Source organism: Catharus ustulatus, chromosome 7, assembly GCF_009819885.2.
Source record: "Catharus ustulatus isolate bCatUst1 chromosome 7, bCatUst1.pri.v2, whole genome shotgun sequence".
In the NCBI taxonomy this organism is placed as follows: Eukaryota; Metazoa; Chordata; class Aves; order Passeriformes; family Turdidae; genus Catharus; species Catharus ustulatus.
Window position 1 is genome coordinate 17,243,337 of NC_046227.1, and position 23,807 is coordinate 17,267,143.

At 38.0% G+C, this 23,807-nt stretch overlaps 1 protein-coding gene across 2 annotated transcripts in view; it reads left to right on the top strand.

The window, feature by feature from the left end:
• The first annotated feature begins 398 nt into the window (after nucleotides 1-398).
• The window catches only part of OLA1 (Obg like ATPase 1), a 103,957-nt gene continuing 80,548 nt past the window's right edge, over nucleotides 399-23,807 (top strand). The window contains exons 1-5 of one of the 2 annotated variants that reach the window (XM_033064428.2): nucleotides 399-677; nucleotides 1,320-1,416; nucleotides 11,320-11,420; nucleotides 13,064-13,207; nucleotides 21,994-22,121. In XM_033064428.2, the coding sequence (XP_032920319.1) occupies nucleotides 11,320-11,420; nucleotides 13,064-13,207; nucleotides 21,994-22,121 (373 nt within the window). In that variant the 5' untranslated portion in view covers nucleotides 399-677; nucleotides 1,320-1,416. Of the gene's footprint in view, nucleotides 678-1,319; nucleotides 1,417-11,026; nucleotides 11,102-11,319; nucleotides 11,421-13,063; nucleotides 13,208-21,993; nucleotides 22,122-23,807 lie in introns of those variants that run through there. The other variant, XM_033064427.1, reaches the window with a different exon arrangement.

The following is a 23,807-nucleotide window of genomic DNA, read 5'->3' on the forward strand; positions in this document are numbered from 1 at the left end:
CTTCCTAGATTTTCTTTTCTAGGTCAAAGATCTCTTGAGCTTTGTCTGTTTCCTGAAAGCCCTTGCTTGGGTGTTTCTAAGACAGCTTGATGTTCCTCAGCTGGGCAGAAGGCAATCAAGCAGGTGCTAAGTGTAATAAGGCTAGATAAGATAAGAGACCAATCATGTTTTTATTTCTCTTTTTCCTCTCCTAGCTTTGGGAAGTAGATGCTGTATCACGTTTACTCTGCCGTTCATATTTCAGGTACAGACTGGGGAGGTGGCTGGCATTTGTGTATGTTACAAACAACATGTTCTTTTTAATAAATCTGGCTCTTAGAGGTAGTTGTGTGGTTAGCACAGCTGTCAGTCTGACAGCAGACATAGCTTCGGTTCTGTGGAGGTCATTTACCCCCTGTGTTGTCACAGCAGTGAGGTGAATACTTGCACTGGTGACCATCATCCCTTTCCTGACTGAATGCTGTTCTTAGGCATTTTGTGCTTCACAGTACACCTCTCCAGAGAAGTGGGAATCTTAAGCTTGAAAGACTCCTGAGGCAAATGTTATTTCAGTCTCATTGAAATCCAGCAAGGCACCAAGCACTGAACAAAAACCCCACAGAAATTACAGAAGAAATAACAGGAGAGACTTGAAATAACCTGAATCAAAAGGAGTTCTTACCCTGCCCTGCAGATAGGTGAGTTCTCAAATGTTGCTGCTGCTGTTACTAATTCCCTTGAATACCTGACCCATGAGACTGAAAGTGAACTGATAGGATGTTTCCTGTGTATATGGGTGTATAAGGTCCTGTTCCTTTGAGGATGAACAACTCAAAAATATGCACAAGACATAGGCAAATAATGATTACTATTTTCCTATAAGGAGATCTGAGTTGATAAGTGTATTGAAGTTTGTATTGGGTGGACTTTCAGTGACTCAGAATCTTCCTTGATTGTTGAATGCCTTTAAAAGTAGCCCATGTTTCTGCTGAGATCATGCAGAAAACATTAGCCAACATGAGAAGTATTACAGAGAATTGTAGTGAAAATGGTTAACTTTATCTCAGATTCATCTGTGAAGTTATCTGGATTTTTATTCAGTGAAACATGCAGTGAATATGTAAACCCTTATTTTTGTTCTGAAGTATATGTTCTTCATTTTTAGCTTTTTTTTTACAGTGTGAATTGGTGTATTTTAATTATTCTTTTGCTTTGAAAACAAGGTGATGTGGTTTGTCTCTTCGCATAGTAAAATTAAGACTTGTTATGTCAAGTCTGCTGAATTAGGAAAACAACTTGGATACATTGAAACATTTTAAAACTTTTGTTTTCTGTCTTAGGAATTAGGCTGATCAGGACAGTAGCCACATACTGTTTGTGCTAGTACTACTCTGAAACAAAGAATGATGAGGATTGGAACTTGCAGATTCAGACAGGGTGAGTATGTTTCCAGTCCAGGAGTTAAGAGAAGCAATCATTCAAGTTATTATTTAATGATGGACTGAACTTGCATTTGAGAAATTACTTGATAACTTATCCCAGATAAAATGAAACGAGTAGTACCTTTTACCTGGAAGACAAAAAAATAGCAGTATTTTTCTCAACCATCTACTTAAGAAAATTGGGTATAAATTGACAGAAATTGGTTATTGAAGCAGAGGCACCACTAAAACTGTGACTGATTCTATTAAGTCTTCTCCCACTTTGTGCTGCAAAACAATCTCATCTTCTCATTAGAATGGCTGGAGACAGCTCTGTGAGTGACTGTAGATTTCTTTTCCAAAGTCTGTAAATATTTCAGATGCATCTGTCAGGCCACACACCAGTTACACGTTAACATTCGCCAAAAATAATGACACTTCATTGTTACTGAACTAACATAACACAGCTATTCAAACTTGGCCACCTACCTACCCATTCCAATCTACAAAACACTGTGAGGGAAGAAAATTGAAGTGGGATCATCATTTGGAAGATACATATCATAAATTAGCAATCTTCCCAAGGCTTTTCACTGAACCAGCAGTGCAGCTAAATAGCTGTCACTGAGGCAGTATGCTCACATTCTAAGGGAATGGAGTAAGAGGGAATCATTAATACAAACATTATTAAACAGTGGAAGATAAAACTGAGAGGTACATAAAAGCAGTACCAAGGTAAGGAGTGTCAGTTATTGAAAGCTGCTTGAGTCAGGACCCTGAGTGAAGCATAAGGAGTCACTTATGGCATGACAGCCTTTTCCTACCTGCTCAGGAGCTTGGCTGCCTGTGCTTGGGGCAGGGCTGTCACCTGGGATCAGGTGCTGTGAATAGACCTGTGGGAGAGAGTCTCATTGGGGACTTGTCTGTTGAGAGGTACATTTACACTCAGGTGTGAGGTTGTAGGTGTGCTCCTAGTTCTGTGACCTTCTGTAAAGATCATGTGATCTGATCTCCAGTCTGCTGTCACTTGGCTACCTGGCTTGACCACACACCTGGATTATCACTTCTGGTTTTTCTGGCAGTGAATGATTTCTGGCTAATCTTGGGTACCATTGCCTAACCTGCTTTGCTCTTTTTGTTTGGATATTGTGAGGGAACTGTTCCCACTGGTCTTGCTGTCACCCTTTGTGAGTGGTTGGAGTTCTGTGGGTGGCTCACCTGCTCCAGGCCACTAGCTGTCCTGGTAAGAAGGAGACAGTGTTCCCAGCTCTTGGGTGGTTAGCTGGAGGCACCAACAGGCCATTTCATTCACACTTGGCTTCCTTAGAGAGAACTTCAAGGAATTTAGATGCTTGTATTTCAAACGGAAGGAAACAGGGTTTCTCTAATTAATACCACAAGGCCCATTTATTTTCGTGGGAGACACCGTAACCACTTGTAAATACCATTATAAATGTTTTTGGAAGTGATGGTCTACTTTTGCAAGCCTCTCCAGATCTTTAAGACTGTCAAGCTTTCCATCTGTTTCCATCCATCTGAAATATCCATCTGAGTATTTCATATCCATGAAATACTAATGGATGTATTCTTGCAGAGTATGTTAAAAAAAGTGGTGGTGGTGAAATCATGGACATACTTGGTTAGTCGCATTTTTCCCCCTTTTAAACCACTAAAGCACTTTGTGGACTAAGTTGTGCCACTACTGTCAAATAAGGTAGGAAATACTTTATAATATTTTGATTCCTAATTTTACCACAATTTATATTATGGCATATTAAAGATTTCCATTGTTCAAATTGGTGAACTGATTTTTAACTATAAGTATCTTTACACTTTTGGTTTTCATCATGGATTTGACATAACTTTAACATAACTAATTAGTACTGAAGTACAACTTTTATCACATTTTTGCAGATATATTTTTAATACATTTATTCTGATATACTGATTCAAATTAAAATGCTGAGTTGTTTTAATAAGAATTCTGACATCTGTTCATACATCCTTCATATAAAATGCCTAACAAGAACTCTTATTCCGTAACATAGGGGTATTGCTATAAATGTCACAAAGTGTTTATGTTTTTACAATTTTAAATGAAGATAATCAATGCTAATACTTATTCCTCAACTATCTTTTTGAAACCACTATCCTGAGAAATAATGCTTGAAAGAAGGCAAATTTTTAATGCAGAGCAGCATAGTCATCAGTAGCCTACAAAATACTTTAAAAATCATGCTTTTACAAACATGGCACAGACTCTGCTGTAGCACTGTATGCTCTAAAAGCTGCAGATATATTTTAGAAAACACTGATGAAGCCATTACTGCTTCATGCATTTGTTCATAGTATATATCATTATTCAAGAAATTTAAGAACCATAATGATGGAAAATCACACAGAAAGAAAAGGAACATGGACTTTGTCAGAAACAAGGGCTACATTTTTATTCAAGAGGCCTATAATGATGGAAAATCACAGTGAAAAGCAGAGACGAAACAGGGATCCCATAAAGGGACTGACACACCACAGTGGCACAAGTAGTAGAACCGTCATAGCAAGTGGATAAAAATAAAGAAAACAAAATTAACTAGAGAAGAGCTGGATTCAGAGACGAAGCAGAAAACAGAAACAAATCACAGTAAATGCTGAAGATTAATTTCAAAGAATCTGCTGAGAACAAGTGCAGAGACAAGTTCCATCAATATTAATGAAACTGAAATAGAACTCCAAATGACCATGAGTACAAAATGGCACACAAAGCATTTTCTTTTAAATAGGTTGGAGATTAGATCATAAGACCTTCCCAAAAATGAACAGAATACACAAAAGATGTTATTATGGGAAAAACTATAAACAATCACAACATAATTAATATTTCTATAGTTCTTTAGTTCTTTTTTAAGATTTATCAGCACGCTCATTTATTATAAAAGGATAGTTCGTAGAAGAGATATTTAGGAAAATAAGCAGAGAAGAGTATTTTCTCATGTCCCATGTTCTGCAGATATCTTAAAGGCATCTTGTATAACTTCAAGTAGCAGTTTTTTGGTAATTTTTATAGCAGTCTAAAAGAACTAGATACCTCAAATCCTTAATAATATGTTTCACTTTAGGTTTATATAGTGCACAAGAAAATATTATTGCCTACCTTGAAGTGAAAAAAGAGTAACTGATATATGTAGCTTGAATGTCAAAGCTCTGAGCAGTCAGGAAATAAACTTTTCTTCTTAAATTAATTAAGCTGCCTATTTGTATTAAACACCTGTGAGTACAGGCCATGGATCTTTCAGAGATTCTCATATTCTTGACATTAAAAAGTTTTGCCCCAGCAGCTGACAACTGTATTCACTTCTCATCAGATAGCCTGTGGTTAGAAACAAAGGGTCACACTTTGCAAACCTGCTTTTTAAAAAAGACGAACACAAATGTGTAATTTCTTGGATCATGTTGTTAGGAGTCCTGTAAATTGTGACTGGCATGTCAAATAGTGTAGAATCTTTAGTGCAAGAGCAGAGCGAGTTCCTTTTCTGATAAAGATTGCTCTTCTCTATGAACATTCACTGTGACAGGCAAAATTTCAGTGTCACAGAGAGAGATACTGTCAATCTGTTTCACTTACATAAAAAAAAATATTAAAGGTTTTTTTCATCTGTCGCCAGAGTGGCCATATCGTTATTCTCATAGCAGATCACTGATGTTATTTCATGCCTTCCCACAACTGATCAGCAGTAGTTCTTCTCCACTTTAGGGTTCTCAATGTGCTTGCTGCTGATGCACAAACCTTTCTTTTACATTGTAGTAAAGATGTGATGGTCTAAATAAAGCTATTGTGAGGAATAAAAATACTTTGTAAGGCAAAGTTTTGGTTTAAAAGGGAGACTGGGATATAAAATACTGGAATAAGTGTAAAAAATTATATAGATTAGGTTTGGCAGAAAAACAGTTATTTGTGGTAGGCCATACTCTTGTGTTTCTTCATTGGGGCAGAAATTACATAGTGGCAGCCAGTAGTTAAACTCTGGCTGAAAATCCCTCCCCACAATTTATTTGGGTTCTGAAATTCCTAGTGAAATCTCTGTCCATGCAGCTATGCTGTTAAGTCAAACTTTGGCTGCACCCACAAAAATATAGTTGTGAGGCAATAGAATTTCTATGATCACATGTTATTTCATAATATGGTGATAGTAATCTTTACCACTTGATAAATAATTTCTTAGTGTTTGATAATAGGGTTTCATTGGATTTTTGTAATATGGTAGCTGAGTTATGAAGAAGAAATATTAGATTCTTACTATAACCACAAGAATGCTGTATCAACATTATGCTATTAGTACTTATGTGTAAAGTGAACCACTGTATAGGATAAATCTCTGTTGTGTTTACAGAGGTCGCTAATGCTAATGTAGAACAGAAATTGTCACTGCACCTTCTCTAGGGGTGCAGTGCTACCTGTGACAGTGTGTCTGAATTGGACTGAGGTATACACTCATCTGTTCATGCTAAAGAATACGGCTTCATGAGGCAAAACTAGCTGACTGCAGTTGGAAACTCTTGAAGTTTTCCTCTGCAATCCCATCTTGAAGGTGTAGTCTGTATCCCTGTGACCTCCTCTCTAGAGCTGATGTGCTTTGGGGCTGGAATGAATAAGCCCAGAGGAACATGTCCCACCTCTTTTTGTGCACCAGGCTCCACATCCAGCCATACATGCAATTTTTGTGAGCACTCTGGATGACCTGGTAAACGTTGCAGATTTTCCAGAGCGTAAAAAATTCTTTGCTCTTTTGCAAATAGTGTCCTAACTATTTCCCACAAGTAACTCTTTTTCTAGGCCTCTAGAAATGTAGATTACTGTTATTAATCCCTTTTATCTGAACTTTGCAGGTTATAAAATACTTTACAAGCTGAAGTTAAGAGGTAGAATAAATATAATATGGAAAAAATTTAAAATACTTCCAGAATTGGTGCATGATGTCTTTCAATATTTTGTTTGGTTTTCATTTTACAGTAATTTTGCAAATATGTAGTGTATAAAAAGTATCATTATCACCTAACTAACATACTTTATTAGGTATCTCATTTTGTTCTTCCATCAAAATAGAATGTATCTTATCAGGTTAGAATTTAACTGCTCAATCTGCATTAGATCCAGAATGAGGTTTGTGGCTTTTTTCCTGAGATCATGTTTTTAAGTTCAACTATCCATACATACAACTCTCTATACATTTTTCTGCTGCGTTCAATAAATTAAGTCATTCTATCTTACCTAAGAAGTTGTATCACAAACATTTTTGTGCCCTAGAAGAGAAAGATGAAGTGTCTTTGAAAGTTAGCAAGTCTGCTCTTCTTGCATAGCAATTTAATTACACATGGGTAAAAAATCTACATTAAATGCCAAAACTTATATTATTTTAGCTTTTGATGTTGTAACTTAAAACTTGTACCTCACACAAATGTAGAGTTTAGAGACATTTATAGAGAAGTAATTTTATTTTCCCTAAGGTTCCTTTCTTGCCAGTGTCTCCCAGGCTGCTGAATATTGCTCAGAGATTGTAAAAAACTGATTCAAGAAAAAGTCTTTCTGTGGGTTTATTCCTAGTCAGCATTCTTGCAGGGTGGGCTGGTTGTGCATTTTTGTTTGCTTTCTTTTTTTGAAGTACACAGATATAGTCCAAATTCAGAGACAGAAGTCTCCCGGCTTATAAATGAGAGGATCTTCTTTCGTGTTCAATAATAGCCTTCAAGGCATGAGAAGTATTTAATACTTACATTCCTTTTTCATAGTTTATTGTTCGACTATCAAGCAACTTGATTAATACGCAATTCAGTGGTACCATCTACAACGTGAAGTGAAATTACATCTTTTTCTTATTTTACTACCATTAATTTTCTTTCAACAATTCTTTCATGTCATATGATTTATTTGTTGAAAACAAAAGGTCATGCCAGAGCGGTCCAAGCCTCTTTGAGGCTAGAAAAACCGTAGTATTGTTCACCTCACGATCAGTCCGAATTCATTTTTTTTCTGTTTTTATTAGTATTGATCATAAAATGCTTTTATTTTATAATGATACTGTCCTTTTGCTAAGGTACTGAAATGTTTAAAGTAGACCTGTCATTCTTGAACTGAAATTTTATTAATTCACTGGTCATTTTTCCTACTATAGAACCTCTCTCTTCTTGGCTTTCCCTCTTGTGAGCAAATCTTTCACTATTCTCACTGTGAACATCTCAGTATGCATTATACCTGTTAAGGACATTCTCCATGTTAGTTAGGAAATTCTGCATATATTTCCAGAGTTATGATCTAGAAATATTAATAATATGTGGCAGATCAGACTGTTCTGCACTAGCACTAGATGCTTCTAGACTGACAAAGTCTGGGATGCCACAGAAATGGGTGAGAGAGATGCTTTATGCCACCACAGCATTTCTGACCATCTTTGGAGCTGCATTAACCATTAAAATAAGGACAGTTATCACAATACAAAAGAATGAAAATATGTAAATAAAAAATGCAAAGGGTAGTATAAAGAATGCAGTAAGTTTGGATTCTCTATGGAATCAGCTGAATCCACTACTAGAAGAACAAACACTATTGAACCTTTCCAAATATGATGTTTAAAAATATTGTATTCAAGCACAGTTCTGCTGTGTGATGACTGCCTTTAAACTTCACAGAACTCAATGAACACCATTTAGTTTAGACCATGCCCTTGAGTGGTGTTTCTTTTTAGTACTGAGTGTATTTATTACTGGGAGTCATCTGGCTCCCTTCAAGTGGCAGGAACCTGGTAATTCCAAGCTGAGATGTACAAAAGCACCTGTGTTCTTCTCACCCCCTGGCCTGCACTTATATTACCTGGTCACAGCAAGGATCAGGGCCTCTGTCTTTATTCTTTCGGTTCTACAAAGCTGCTTATTTTTGCAGTTAACGGTGACTTTGCTGTAAATATATGTTCTGGGCAGCAGAAAGCAAAGACTGTTGGTGGCAGAAACAACAAACTGTTTGTTTTATTACTGTCCCTTAGACATTGCTTTTAATCAGGTAGAGTTGCTTCAGGGCTGTTTGGCTTCTGCACGTGATCCAGCTGTACAGTAAGCTGTATTTGTGCAGTATTTCAGTGTTGGAGAGTTGACATTGAGATGATTGCTTTCTAGATGTTTGTGGTTTTTCCTGTTAAACTTATAAAACACATTTTGTATGTAATATGGTCAAGATTATTATAGTTTAAACTATGTATGCCAGTTTCAAATGAGGTTTTCAGCATTTGGATAGAAAATTCAGCCAAGTAAGGTAAACCTTGACTTTAAAAGCAACTTGAAATCAAAAGCATGTAAGATGAAGTGTTACATGGCCATGAGTTCGATTTCCAGCTGAAGGAATTAAATGCTTTGAAGTCCTGTATCTGTATTTAGTGAAGTGGCCATGCTAACAGTAAGTTAGGTATAGGAACTATGGAGGGGGAGGGAAGGGGAGAAGCAGGCCATTATTACACTTTGCTAAATGAAGAGCATAGATTAAAACCTTATATTCAAACTTGCACATTTTTGTACACGCATTCACTGTCTTTGGTACCATATGTAGTTACATTGAAGTACAGCAACAAAAGTGGGTTGGATTTTAATTTCTTTTTCACTTCCAGTTCAGCTGTTTTTCACAATAGCTAAAACCAAAATTATACCTATAGTAGGCTTTATTATTTGTGTATGTATATATACACAAACACACACACATACATTCCCTTACTTCATGTATCAAACTGCTTATGCCTTATGCCTGTATTGTGCTTGCAAACTGGTAAATTGAATATTTTTATTTTAAGAGGACAAAAAGTTCATCTACTGAGAGCTATTGTGCCTGGGTTGGACAGCAAAGTTGTCTGACAAAACATTTGGAACGTGAGAAAATGTAATAAGCAGAAAAGCTCTCCAAAAGTAGTCTTTCAGAATGTTTGTGGGCCCTATTAATAGAGCTAGGCAAATCCATCTTGTACTGTTGCTGTGAAATAGTCTTGCAAAATGCTACTTTCAGGACAAGTAAAGTGTCTTGAACTTTAGGAGGGTGAAACGCTATGATGTTTTTATTTTGTTTCTGAAAAGGAAATTAATTTGGTTACCGAAGACTGTAATTTATGGATATGAAGGATGCAAGGGCTGCACTGAATTTATTTATAAATAATTTCTGTTAATTTCAATTTTACTGAATGGTGTAGTAATAGATCAGCTTTATTCAACAACTAACTTTATCTGAATTTGAACTAGATATATTTTTCCCCTCTTAAGTGTATAGCAATAGATATTAAAACAATAGAAAGACCATATAAATACATTACCAGCAAGAATTTTTATTATCACTATACTAATAGAAAAACTCTGAACAGATACAGCATTCTCTTCCTCAGTATTTTTGCAAAAATCGAATGTCACTGAAATATAAAAGTTGTAACAGACATTTTTTTAATGTATAATTTCAAATTAGGCTTAGTATCAGTGTTCTTTCTTTAAAAAAAATTAAAAATACGTTCAATATTATGTTCCTTTTACTGTGATTGAGATGATATGTGTCTGATGATACTCTCACCTTGACTCCTTCACTCATGTTTTTCAAGTTTTGAGAATTTTATCTTATGGACTTAAAATAGGGCATGCTATAAGAATAGTTTTTACTGCCTTCTCTCCTTCAATTTTCTTAGCAGGCAACATTTGATGGTGCCTTTCTTTAATGGTTCAGAGAAGCAGATCCTGAGTTAAAGAAAATGTCTAATTTTTTTAGGACTCCTGATCTGACTTCTGTAACATTTTCTGGAATTAATTTTTCATCATTCTATACTTTGATCATTCAGTTTTTCAGATTCTAAATGTTTCATCTGTTCTTCATATCTTATTTCATTCCTAGATTATTTTATTAATTTGCCATGTAAATCCTTATAAATCAATCCCAATGTATTTACAAGGATCTCCTCCTGACCATACACCTTTTTATCTAGATAAGCATGCACAAAAATCTAGCGGTGTGCCTAAGCACCAGTGCTTCTTTGAATCCAAAAAGCCTATGGCACTTGTCTGGGCGTTGGGTATTTCACCTTTGCAGTGGTTCGTGCTGTGGTGCAGGATTGCTGGGTTGGCAAACAGGTTGGCAGGGCCGTAGCGGGAGAGGAGGCGCTCAGGGGTGACTTTGTCACTCTTGCAGCTCGCTGGAAGGAGCAGGGGGGCTCGGCCTCTCCTCCAGCCACCCAGTGACAAGGTGACAGGGCATGCTCTTATCCTCCTTCAGCTGTGCCAGGGGAGGTTAGGAGGACATTAGGAGGAATTTCTTCACAGAAAGGGTGGTAAGAAACTGGAATGAGTTGCCCAGGGAGGTGGCGGAATCACTGTCCCCGGAGGTGTTTAAGGAAAGACTGGATGTGGCGCTCAGTGCCATGATCTGGTTGACAAGGTGGTGTTTGGCCTTAGGTTGGACTCGATGATCTCGGCGGTGTTTTCCAACCTCGCTGATGCTGTGATTTGAGCCCGCAGTAGCTCGCAGCACTGCCGCGGGCGCTCCGCCGCCGCTCCGTGCCGGGCCCGGGCCGTGCAGTCACTGCCGGGGCGGGGCCGCGCCTCGGCCCCTCCCCCCGCGCGACCTTTGCCCCGCTCGCCCCGCCCCTTCCGCCGGCGCGTCCGCGTGCGAGGGCCGCTGGCGCTGCTGCTCCGCCGAGGTGAGCCGGAACCTCGGCCCGGCGGGACCCCCGGCCGCGGAGAGCCCGCACGGCCCCGACCGGGGCCGCCCCCCGCGCCGCCGCGCGGGTGTCTCTGCTCGGCTTCCGGGAGGCGGAGGCCCCGGCTGGGCCCCTGCGCCGTGCCGGGAGGGGACGGGGCGTGGAGGGGGCGCGAGGGTGGCGCGGGGAGCTCAGTGTGCCCTCCTCTGTGCTTGCAGATGCCCCCGAAAAAGGGAGGCGACGGGGTTAAGTCGCACCCGATTATCGGAAGGTTCGGGACGTCCCTGAAGATCGGGATCGTCGGGCTGCCGAACGTGGGGTAGGTGTGCGGGGATGGCGGGGAGGCTCTCACCGGGCAGGACCTGAGGCTGTCCGGGTGCGAGCTGAGGGACACACGGCTTCCTGCTCACTGAGGCACTTCCATCTTTAGCTGGAAGCACTTGCGGGTGGAGCGACGCTGAACTGGCAGCGATAGGCAGGTGTGTGCGAGTCGGGACAAGATAATAGTGAAGGGTTCAAAGAAAGAAAAAGTCGTAGTAATTGCTGAGTTTTGTAAAATACTATGTCCTCCTTTGGGTTTCCTTATTTTAGCTGTTGTGTTTGTCCTGTGCGTGTTTTCATGCAAATGTTCAGACACACGGGCGCAACAAATTCCTTTTATATTTTGGAATGATGTGCACAGGAAGGAGTTTATTATTCCGTGTCATTAGCAGTGAAGAGGACTTACTTTCTTGAAACTTCTCCAGGGTTTGTGGTGGGACAAGCCTAAGTGACAGTTTGGAAAAGATGATGGAATGCTAATAATTGGTTTCTGTCATGCTGCTCATCTGCAGTTATGGCTCCTCGCAGGAACTGTACTTAAAAAGGAGAATGAATTTATTAACTGGACGATATACATGTGAAACTTTTTGGTATTAATTTGTGTATCCTGGTTATTTAGAGAAGGTCTCAGCATTCTCAGTCTTTAAATCTTTAACAAATTAGAGGACAAACTTTTGTGCATGTCTTAAAGCTGGAAGCATTGCTTTCTTATGTTTTCATTGTCATTTATTTTATTTTATTTTTCAGGGTGTAGCTTAGATGTACTCCATAAAGGAAATAATTAACTGTAGCGTTGCACTGCATGTCAATGGCGATATATAGCATTTTTAATTATGTTATGATTTAACTTTCAAAGAAAACTGTTAGTGACTTTTGAACATGGTGTCTGCATGCATAGCAGGTCTGAAAAATGCAACAACCTGAATATTTATTGTAGAAGACTTGGGGGTTAATAAATCAAGAATTGCTCTTTTGGCTTATTAAATGCCAGCTAACAAGTCATCTGTTACTTGGTTTAAGGAAAGGCATTCTCTTTTTTTCCCCCAGTAGAGTACTTGTAGGCTTGTTTCCACTGATGTTTAATGAGGATGAAAATTTGGTTTGGTAAGGTATAACTGTATCTTCCTATGCACAAAAGATTATTGGTAATTGATGAACTGATGTGGTTTGCTTTCTGTGCCACTTTTTTTTTCTTTTCATTGTTGACTTTTATTGCTTAGATACTGAGATTGTGTTACAGAGTAAATAAATCTGAAGGAACAATATACTTGTGGAAAAGGTGAGTCATGGCAAAACTAGTTAAAAAAAGTTTCAAATATCTTTACCTCACCTTATATCACTATACTTGCAGAAAATGAGAAACAACCAGTGGGGCTGTGCATTGCTTTTTTTTTGCCAGTGTGTGTGTACAATATACTTGAGGGAATTTTAAAGGGTAGGGAAGAGAGGTAAACATTGCTGGGTTTCAGTGGGGCATTCTGATGTATATGTCTTCTGCTGGAATCAGAGGAATGGTCAATGCTGTTGAAGTAAATTGGAAACTCAGTATCACTTTGGGTTAGAATAAGTTGTGGTTTAATCCAGTACTTTTAAATGCTTCTAATTTGAATTACTTTAAGAATGTTTGTATGTCATTTATAGGAAATCAACATTTTTCAATGTGTTAACAAAGAGTCAAGCTGCAGCGGAAAATTTCCCTTTCTGTACTATTGATCCAAACGAGAGTCGAGTGCCTGTGCCAGATGACAGATTTGACTTCCTATGCCAGTATCACAAACCTCCAAGGTAATTCTTAATATTTTTCTTCAGTTAGGCAGCTGAAATAGTATTAGTGAACCAAAACTTTTCATAAAAGTTTAATGCAACTGTAAAGTCTTACTGACATTTGTTTTAGAATGTGAAGTTATATGCCTACCTGGATTATACCTTTCTCATGCCCTCAATATGACCTTCATTGTGTAAGAATCATAAATGCAGGAGCTCTGAGTGGTTGCTCCATTTGGTGCTTGGTGTTCCTGTCTTTGAATGTGGTTGCTCCTAGGTGACTTGCAGGACCTTCTGAAGAGAGTTGGAGGATGAACAGTAATGGACATACCTAACTTGTCATAAAGTTGCTCATTTGTAAGATTTCCACCCTATGCTTTGAAACATTCAGAATATTGTATGTGCTTTAGGTAGCTAAATAAATTTGTTATTATCTCTCCATCTTCAATTATTTGGCAGTAAGTTTTATGGGTAGTCTTTTTTGTCCCTGATTTTCTCTCCTTTTAATAGACTGCTACTTGTTCTGTGGTATATCCAAGGATATTCCTACACTACATCTCTTCTGATTCTTTCATTATTCTAGGAGTATATTAATTTTGTCACTTTCTTTTTTTTTGCTATTGATTGTAATCTGCTGTGTATGTTCAACATGGGAACTATTTTTTTGCTTGAACAGCAAAATTTAAGGTGCTTTCAGAAAAGAGAAACTTAAATAGGGATTTGTGACTCAATTTTAGTGTGCAGTTACTTGAAGAATCAAGGGAGTGTACATAAATCATAGGCAGATGAGCATGCACTTGTGTGCTCTTTTTCAATTCTCAGGCCTCAGTTCCAGAGCCAGATCTCACCCACAGTTAAGAAAGATTGATTAGTTGCTTATCAGAAATCCATTTTCTGACTTAATTTTCAGTTCTAAGCAAGCTGTTTCCATCTGTAACTATTGTGCAGTTTTTAAATACTGCATGACTATGAAGCTGTTTGTTTAGGTGGATTTTTATGACATGTTATCTTGTTTATCCTGCTCAAGTCAGTGTTAGGCATGATGGTTACTGCATGGATTTTATAAACAAAACTGCTGAACTAGAGACAGAACTTTCAGGCTGTTGACTGTGCAGAGATAGTGGTGTGGCTTTTAAGTTTTGTTGACGGTTTTCTTCTAAGTTGTGCTATTAGTGCTTCTTTGGCCATGTCACTAATTCCTTTTTCTTCTCACTTAGCTATGAATGGCTACTCCCAAATTAATAGTTGAAGTGACAGAGATTATTACCTGTCCCCTCACCCTGCCTTTGGCCATCTATATTTACAGGGAGTACTAAGATTGTAAATACTTGTATGTGTGTTCTCTGACTAGCAAATTCTCCTTCCCACCCTCCCCTCTCATGACTCTAAAATATTAATGAAAATACTATATTTTCTAAACCTGTATTCAGTAAATATACTGAGTTTGATAATAAACTGGGTAATCAGCTTCTGTTGAATGGTCTTTTGACTTTCTACAGACACTTGTTACTTAAAGTTAATGCATGTGGGCATTAGTGGATAGTTGTAGCTGCTGAGTTATGCTGCTTATATGATTTTTGTATTTTGCTGTAAAAGTAATAAAACACAGATAAGTAGTCCAGTAGGACACTAGATTGAGGTAATGTACTGAGCTGTTTGTGCTTGTCTGCCTGAGGCTAGCTCCGGAAAAAGGAGGCTGTTGTCACAAAGATAGACTACTGAATTGTAATTTAAATGTCCTAATTTCTCTGTATAGTCTTGATTTTTGTTCTTCATCTTTGTGTAATACGTTCTGTGGTAATTTTCGACTTATTTGCATTAGTAGATGTAATCCATCTGTGCACACAGAATGTTTATAAACAGTGAATTCTCTTTAAATTGGACTCTTGTCTAGCCTTAAGATTTTGTCTTCCAAAATCTAAAGCATTTGGGTTTTTATTTCCCATGTGTTACACTTAGTCTTCACAGAACTGCAGTCATTGTTGGGAGATGGGGAAAAGAAAAAAGAAATTACTTTGTCTTAACTAAAATAATGCGTGACAGGGCAAAGTGATCTTGCCTTGCTGCATGCTGTGAGCCAGGAGGGGGACAGGGCTGGGCTGGCAGTTGCTGTCTGTCCCACTGAGCTGGGATTGCTCTGCTGCAGCAAGGCTGGCTGTTGCCAGGGGCATTGCTGGTATGAGTTAGTGGCTGTTCTGCCATTGGAGGAAGAGTTGGGATCTTCAGGTAGTTTGTTGCTTGAAGATCCGTTCCTCTCTCCAAAAGAGAAGAGCCTCAGCTTGCTTGGGACTGGCGTGCTGTCAGTTGTTAGCCCATGCTGAAACTGACTGACATTAATTGGAAATGAAGTGTTTGTAAATGAAATCATGTAGGCAGAAATTTAGAGACTATTAACTACAGGTAAATCTGTACTTAGTAGATTAAAGTACATTGGCAGAACTTGTAACCTGTGCTTTTTTTCTTTCTGCAGCAGTGGGATGTTATGTGACTGTTCACAATAAATAAGTTGAATGATATAGACTGTACACAGAAGGTGGGCTCTAAGAACTTACAGTAAAAGCTGCTATGTTGTTACCAAATTATATAGATGATTTCTTTGAACTTTAGTGTTATTACTACTTGCTTTTTGGTGTGAATGAAATGGGGATACTAAAAATAACCAAACCACTTAATATATTAATTCTGAATGCTTGTTAAGGTATTTTTTTATTATACTACTAACTTAATGCTTGTATTTAAACTGCTTACTTGTTTGTTATAAATTTCGTACAATATTCAGTGACAACTCATTTGTTACATTTGTGTCCACGTGTAGCTTTCTCAGAAAGGAGATAGTTGGTTTTTTGTTTTGTTGTCCTCCTACCCCTATTACTGCAGTACAGGTACTTCCAAACAAGATTTTACAGACTAATGATTGGATTAGTTCCAGTTTAGTAGCTGGAAAGAGAGTATTTTCTGTAGACTTGATTCACTTCAGCAGGAACTAAAGCAGAAAGGTGTATTTCCCTCCACCTATCTATGAATACTAAATAGGTAGCAGAGGATGAGGTCTGCTAATTCTATAATGGAAAAGAGATGTTTTTCATCTCAACAAGTAGCTCCTGACATGAAAATTATGACATGGAAGCTGGAAAGAGTTGCTCTGTTAACTGCAGTTAATATTTTATGGGACACCATGCTTTTAGGAGTGATGGGCATCTCACACGAAGAAAGAACTGAGTGTAGAGTGTATCTGAAGAAATTTTAGTAACTTTAATAAAAGCTTTAATGAAGCTATTTTCTTGTGTATTTTTTTGTTCTAAATTTAATTAAAATGCTGCTTAATTATCTTGCATGTAGGACTGTTTTTTTAGTATGTAAGTATGTCAAACTCGTGTAATTTGAACAGTGATTTGTGCCCTAACTCACAAATACCTTGAAAGTCTCTGGGTGTATGTACTCACCGCTCTTAGCCCATAGGCCCCCATGCCTGTTGCTGCAGTTGTAGTGTGCTGTGCCTGACCAGGAGGTGTGCCTCAGGTGACCCTGGAGTCCAGCCTCAAAATGATTTTCACTGAGATGGTAGAGAAATCTGCAATTTCCTCCTTATTTAATTTATTTTGTGCCCCAATAATCTCCTCACAGCAATTATTTGCATTTTTTCTGCTTTAAGCTATACGACTAACTAAAAGAAACACTCGGGAAGAAGCACTGTAAGTGTAAGGTAATTAACTGTAAGTAATTACACCCAACGACTGCATTGGCTGATAGAAATCAGCCTATCTGAAGATTTTAATAAAAAGATTATTTTAAAGTCTTATGTTTCTGCTTCCTCCCTTGCTTAAAATCAAAGAGATTTTAAGCAGGAGTGAGTAGAGAGAAGGGGTGAATCAAACCACTTAAGAAGTTGTCAGTGTTGGTTTCATTCCGTGTTGGTGCCTGTGAGTTGCCTTGCAAACATATTCACAAACACAAAGCTTACTGCAGCCATAAACATTTCTATTCCACTTAGACTATTTCTAATCTGTCTTGGATGTCCTTTTCAAACCTAAATTTTAAAGCAATTCTGGTTATCTCAAGGATAATATCTAAATTGCAACTACCCTTCTTCAACTCTAGCACTGTCCATTGTGCTTCAGGATCTCCGTCTTTTTTGTCAACAGATTACTTGGATTTTTGTTGCCGTGCAGATTGATAAAATTCATTCATTTAGATCTTCAGTGCTCAAGTGATGGTTACTGATCCAAATCTGAGTAAATCTCATTGCTGTCTAGATCATGAAAGTCCTCTGCAATATTAAATGAAAGTTCCCTTGAAATCATTGTAGGATAGCATACTCAGATACATCATGAAGTTTTAAAGTTAAATTATGCAATCAGTTGCTGGAAAGCATTTTGTAGAAACCAGATCAGTAGTGGGACTTTCTGAGGGACATCATGTGGGACTTAGTCTGTGTTTAAAAAGGGTTTATGTAAATAGAAACCATCTGTAGTTTCAAAGTGAGAGATCAATAACTTAGCAGGCTGGAACTCTAACATGTCAACATCTGTAAAAGAATCCCATTTTTACTGAAAATTACTGGAAAATGATAACTATATCCTGTTGTTGATGTTCTTTTTCCTTAGGTGCTACTGAGTTTGCGTGCTCTTCAGTTTGTTCTGAGCCTGTGTAAATCAACTGGGCTGTGATATGTGTTTTAGCATTGCTTATTTGCCAGCAGTGAATGAAAAATCTTAAGTAATGCTGACTTGAGCCATCTTTTCTGCCTGATGGGAGAAGGCGAAATTTAATTAGTTGTATTTTGTTGGTGTAATAACTTACTGAATAGTTTTGAGAATGCAGGTGTTTGATATGTACAGGACATGGAGTATGTGTTGTAATCCACATTCAATCTCTTACCTTGTTAAAATTTATATAAGTGCAAATTAATTAGCAGATTTTTCATTTCTGGTTCATGTGCCATTAGGTTCAAGTCTTGTTTGTCAGTACCATGGATAAAATCCTATTAATGAAATCGTTCTTGCATAGAAATGACCAAGGTTCATCTGCAGTACCTAGTTCTTTGGATGCAGTTTCCTTGAACTGCTCAGTGAGGGGTTTTGCTGACATTGGTCAGAACTGCTTGCAAGATTCATTGTAGAAGTTGTAATAGGGAGTACAGTCTCCTGGAAGAGAGAGTTCCAAACTGTTCTGTTTGGAAAGGAGCCAAAAGTAGCAGTGGGGACAGACTGACAGTTGAATGGCTCTCAAAGAGATTGTCACAATATACATGTTCTCTTTCTATGTTGCTGCTTTTACTTCAGGTCATTTGTGAATGGTAACAGATGACTCTTTGAAGTTTTTTATGAATTTTCAGGAAGGAAGAATAATTTCTCTTTTCAGCAAGATATGTAACACTATGGATGCATAAGCCTCTTATTCCTGAAGATACCCTAACCACCAAACTGCAAAACTGTGCTTTGTCTTGCCCAGTGAGTCTTGTGCTCTTTACTGCATGGTTACTCCTACAGTGAAGGTGGTACACTAACACAAACGCAGTGCTAATGTTTTTCAGAGTGAGATTAAAGAAACTGTGTGTAAAATATAGAGATACTTCTGGATTTGGTGTCCCATTTCATGTTATAAATCTTTGTGACGTGCTTTATGGTAGATTGGTGTTGCACTGATTTTTACAAATGATCAGTTGATGCCACCTGTTCCTGATGATCATTTGAGGCTCAGTGACATTATGCTAATGCTGACTAACGAATCTTAAGAAATGGAAATTAATTTGTTTAGAGGAGGAGAAAAAAAACCCAAAATGCAGTTAAGTCTTCAATAAACCATATTCAAGATATACTTTCCCCCCATTCTGTGCAGCATTCTCTGTTTATTTAGTTTCATAATGTTTGGTCTTTGTCTTTCAGCGTACAGGCAAGTGTGACTAACTTGTGCCTTTTTCTACTTTTCTTTGTATTAATCTTTCTGCGATGTAACAGAGATTTAGACCCGGGAAGGTGTCTGCCAGTGGGGATAGTTTTAATTTGCTTGAAATATGAGCTTTGTGGTACCCGAAGTGAAGGTGAGAAAGCACCCTGGAAATCCACGCACTTCAAAGGTCTCTTGCTTGTATTACTCAACTGTGAAAGAAATGTGCTGGGGTTTTCTTTCCATTGTGTAGCAAATGAGGTTGATTCTGGTGATAGAGTAGCCATCTGCATATGAAGGTATCTATCTTGCTCTAATGTGGCATCTTTGTAGTGAAAGTGTGAATTGTTCTGATGGCTGGGCATGAGGTTAATCCTACCAGAAAGGTGAGAGGGAAGCTAGAACATTCTTACACCACCTTTGTTTTCCTTAAAACACAGTTTAAAATGACAATGGAGAAGTGCTTTTAAGAGTGGCATTTTCCTGTCTTGCTTCAGAGAAGTTGCTGTCAAAAAGCAAGGACTGGGAAGTTGCCAGCAGTTTGTTCTGAAGTATGTTAGTTCTGTTTGTATCAGTCAAAAGGAATTACTGGGTTAATGCATTAATATTTACTGGCTTCTATCTTCAGAATGTGGGTTACTCTTGGTATTGTATTAAATAAGGATTTGTTCTGAGTTTGTGTACTGGTAGTTAAAAAAAGCTAGTGGGACAAAAATGTGAAATTTGCAAAATCGATTTACTTCAGAGTATACTTATATTCGTGTTCTTTTGACTGCATTAACTTGCAGCACACAGTATCTGTCTTCCCAAGGATGGGCCCTTCTTTTTATGGGCCTAGTGAAGTCACTTTAAAGTCACTATTGTGTTACCCGAATTTAAGTAACATACTGTTTTGTGTTACATAATTACTTTTTTCTAAGTACATCACAAAGATATTAATTACGTGAAGCATGTCATTAAGCTCCTGATTTATTATACCTGACAGGTTTAGTGACACTTTGAACTTTACCTTTATAAACAAAAAGATTTTGTCCAGATCTTGTATTATAAATTATTTAACTTGAAAGAAATAATTTTTCTTTGGAAGTATTACAGCAAGATTTTAAACAAAACCTTTAGGTCACCACTCTTCCAGGAGTAATTGGTGCTCCATACTCAGATTCTGGTGAGTAATCTCTCCCCAAATTAGAGAGTTAATTTCAAATGAGGAAGCACATCTGCTGATTTATTTGCAGTAAAATGGAAGTGGGGTAGCACCAAAGGGAAAAAAGTTGTAACTGTGTTTTGTTCTACCTGAGTCAGTTGCTCAGAGCAGAGATGATGATCCATAGATTTCTGTAACTACATTTTTTTCAGTCTGGGTTATAGCTACCGTAGCAGATACTGTGATGAGAAGGGTGATTTTCCTGCTGATGGAGTTTCCTGCTGTTACAGATTTGACAACAGTCATGTTGTTGAATATTTCAGTATTTGGAAAAACATATTCATCAGGAAGTTGTCACACTAATAAAAATAAAGCTCAGTTTGGGCTGTGGACAGTAAAGATTTCAGAAGTGTAATACTGCCTAGAAGATTACTGGCTAGGTCATGCCTAGCCCTCATTCCCCCTTTTGTGGTTGTTTCTGTCTGTGCGCAGCACTTCGAAGGTAGGTCTTTGGAAAAGGCATCTTAGGATAGACCACAGAATTTCTATCTTTGATTTGAATCTGGTGTTGGAGAGCACCCACCATAGAACAGAACACTCTCCACTTTCCACATCAGCTCTTTTCACTTGTGCTGAATTCAGGGTGGTCACTGTGCTCTCCTTGGGCCTGTGAGAGCTCTGGGTTTGGGTTTTTGCTGCTATTCTTACTAAAATACTGAACTGCTTGATTAGTCCTAGCATAGTGCTAGTGAAATAGGATGGTGGTCAAGTGTTTGATGGGAATGAACTACTCTTCCAACTATTTATTTTGGAGCCATCAGGCTGGAGATCTTGAGACTGGTGTGCAGTTTCTGGTCTTTTGCAAGTGAGGGATTTGCAGGATTTCAGTGTGGTTCTGTCTCTGCCACTGTTCATGATGTTATTTGCATAGAGCATATGAAGGTGCTTTCGTTCAACACCTTATCACAAAGGTTGAGTGGTTTCTTGGGGTTTTTTTCCTGACTCAGCTGGATTTTGGGATGGAATTTGGTTTAGAGTGTACATGAAAAGTTTAATGTCCATTAAGTTATTTGTTCATTTTTTAACAAGTTAAGAATTTGTGGAGGATAGGAAGTTTGCAGTTTATGAATTTCCCATAACTTTAAAAGCTTTTTTCTGTTTTTTGTCAGCTAATTTGAACTTAATGACTGTTCTGTTGCTGTATAAAATGTCATGTGAACATGTTTGCTTAACCCTTTGCTGTTCACTATGGTGGAAAACATCACAGCTGTTTATACTATAATGCCATCTTAATTTACCTGCTTTTTTTCCAAATTGTTTACATAACCTTGATCACTGCTGGTTTTAATTTTTACTGTATAAAAAAAAAAGTGCTCTTCTGAGAAAGTTGAATAACCTACTGGACTAAATGGTAGCTTTGGAGGTGTGCAATAGCAGAGTGCAATTGCCTTTAGTGTCTTATCCCTTTGGTCCTGTGAAAACTGAGCATTACATGTGATGTATTTATGCCTCTGTCTTCCAGGCCTGCTTGATTATTGTGTAGTTGTTTGTATGATTCCACACTTCAAGACTAATTTGCTTAATTTTACAGAAATATTTACAGAGAACTTAGAGAATTGATGTTTTACATGGGATGGGGGGAATTTTGTCTTGGGCATTCTATACTCTGATGTTTAACTTGTTCCAGAAAAGTGTTGGATTTACATTAATTTATTTCTGTGCCAAAAATTTTGGCTAATATGCTGTAGTAATGAAACTTCTGACTTTTATATTTCAGCAAAATTCCAGCATTTCTGAATGTGGTGGATATTGCTGGTCTTGTGAAAGGAGCCCACACTGGACAAGGCTTGGGAAATTCCTTCTTGTCTCACATTAATGCCTGTGATGGGATCTTTCATCTGATGCGTATGTAAACTTACTTATCTGTTTTCTCTAGCTTAAGGACAGCATTGTTGTACTGTAATTAATAACAAATGTCCATTGTAATTTAACTTCTACCATTCAATTCAAAGCCATCAGGTCTTGAGTTTTTCCAGCCAAGACAATCCTCATCCTCTGCTATGTAACAGGTACACCTTTCTTCATTAGCCTTGTACTGAAGACTTAAAAAGAAACTGTTTTTTTGGAAATCTGCAGTAATGATGTGTCATTTTCTTTTACCAGCAGTGCAAGGCAGTTTTTTTGTTTAATTTCATGAAGAAGGAGGAATGGAATGTGTTAATAAAAGACAGAAATGGAAGTAGAAATGTGCTGCTTTTGCAAATCCTTAAACTTTGCAGATCCTGAGAGGATGAAGTTTGTTGCTTTTTTACGAGGGTTTGGTCCAAGTTCCTGATAAACTGTGTATCTTTGGGAAGCAGTGCCCTGAAACCAGTTGTCAGTTTTCAACCTAGTGGGTGGACACTGAACGCTGAATCTCTACAGTAGCAGTAGAAAGTGGCTTAAGAGCTCAGGCAGGCTGCTCCTGTTCAAGGGCAATAGGCAGGGGACTGGAGGGGTGAGACTTGTATGCCAGCAGGCTGGAAAGGAGGTGTTGTTGAAGATGGAGAGAAGAATGATAAAATCTTGGTAAGAAGAACTGCAGCAGGAAGTGATCTGGGGATTGTGTGTTTTCAAAGCATGGAAAATTTAGTGTTTGTTTTCATTTTGATTTGATCTGGAACACATTTTCACCTTTGAGCACTGAAAGTGTTGCTCCCTGTCTTTATGCTGTTGTGATACGCACTGTTACTGTCTGTGGTAATGGCCAGCATGGGAAGCAGAGTCCTTCAGAGAATTGGTCTTTTTCTTTTTTATGGATGCCAGGCAGAAAGTCAGAAGCAGGTCATTGTGCTGTAGACTTCAAGCTCTGCATGCCTGAGTATATTGAAGAAAGAGCTGTTAGGCTTTGACTTAGCTTGGTTCAGGTGGTAATTTTGCAGAAAGCAGTTTGAAAGTTAACCAAGTTTATTAATTAAGCTAACAATAGGTAAGAAAGTGGCTTGATAGGAATGGAGTTGAATATGATGAGACAAACTTTGGGTAGCTCACCAAAGGTATTTTATAGTTCTAGCCTAAAGGGTTTGATCCTGTCTTCTTTATTTATTGAGGATGTGTTAAACTGCATTTTCTTTAGGACGTGCATAAACTGCATTTTCTTTTTTGGCTACCATAACAGAATATCCTGTTGTTACCTCTTTGTGTTTTGAGATGTTTTTTGGAGAAGGCTGTTGGCTATCAGTTGATACACAAGGTACACAGATGAGCTCTTACATGGCATAAAGCTGAGGAGAAATGCTATCTGTTTCCACCTGGCTAATTCTCTACTTTCCATACTCCATTTAGAAGGAGACAATATCCCCATCTTGAAATGACTGTGGATTTTCAGCCTTCAAATTTTCATTTCTTTATTAGACTGCTACTTTTCCTGAGATACGTGGTTTTCATTATATCAATAAAGACTTTGTTTTTCTGTCTTAAGGTATATTTTAGTATATGCAAAGAAATGGGCAACAGCTTTAAGGAAACTTGCAGCTTTGTTCATCTTCCAAGTTTCACGGTTTAATTTGAAACATTTCTGACAGTTCTGTTCTCCATGTTTCAGGTGTGCTG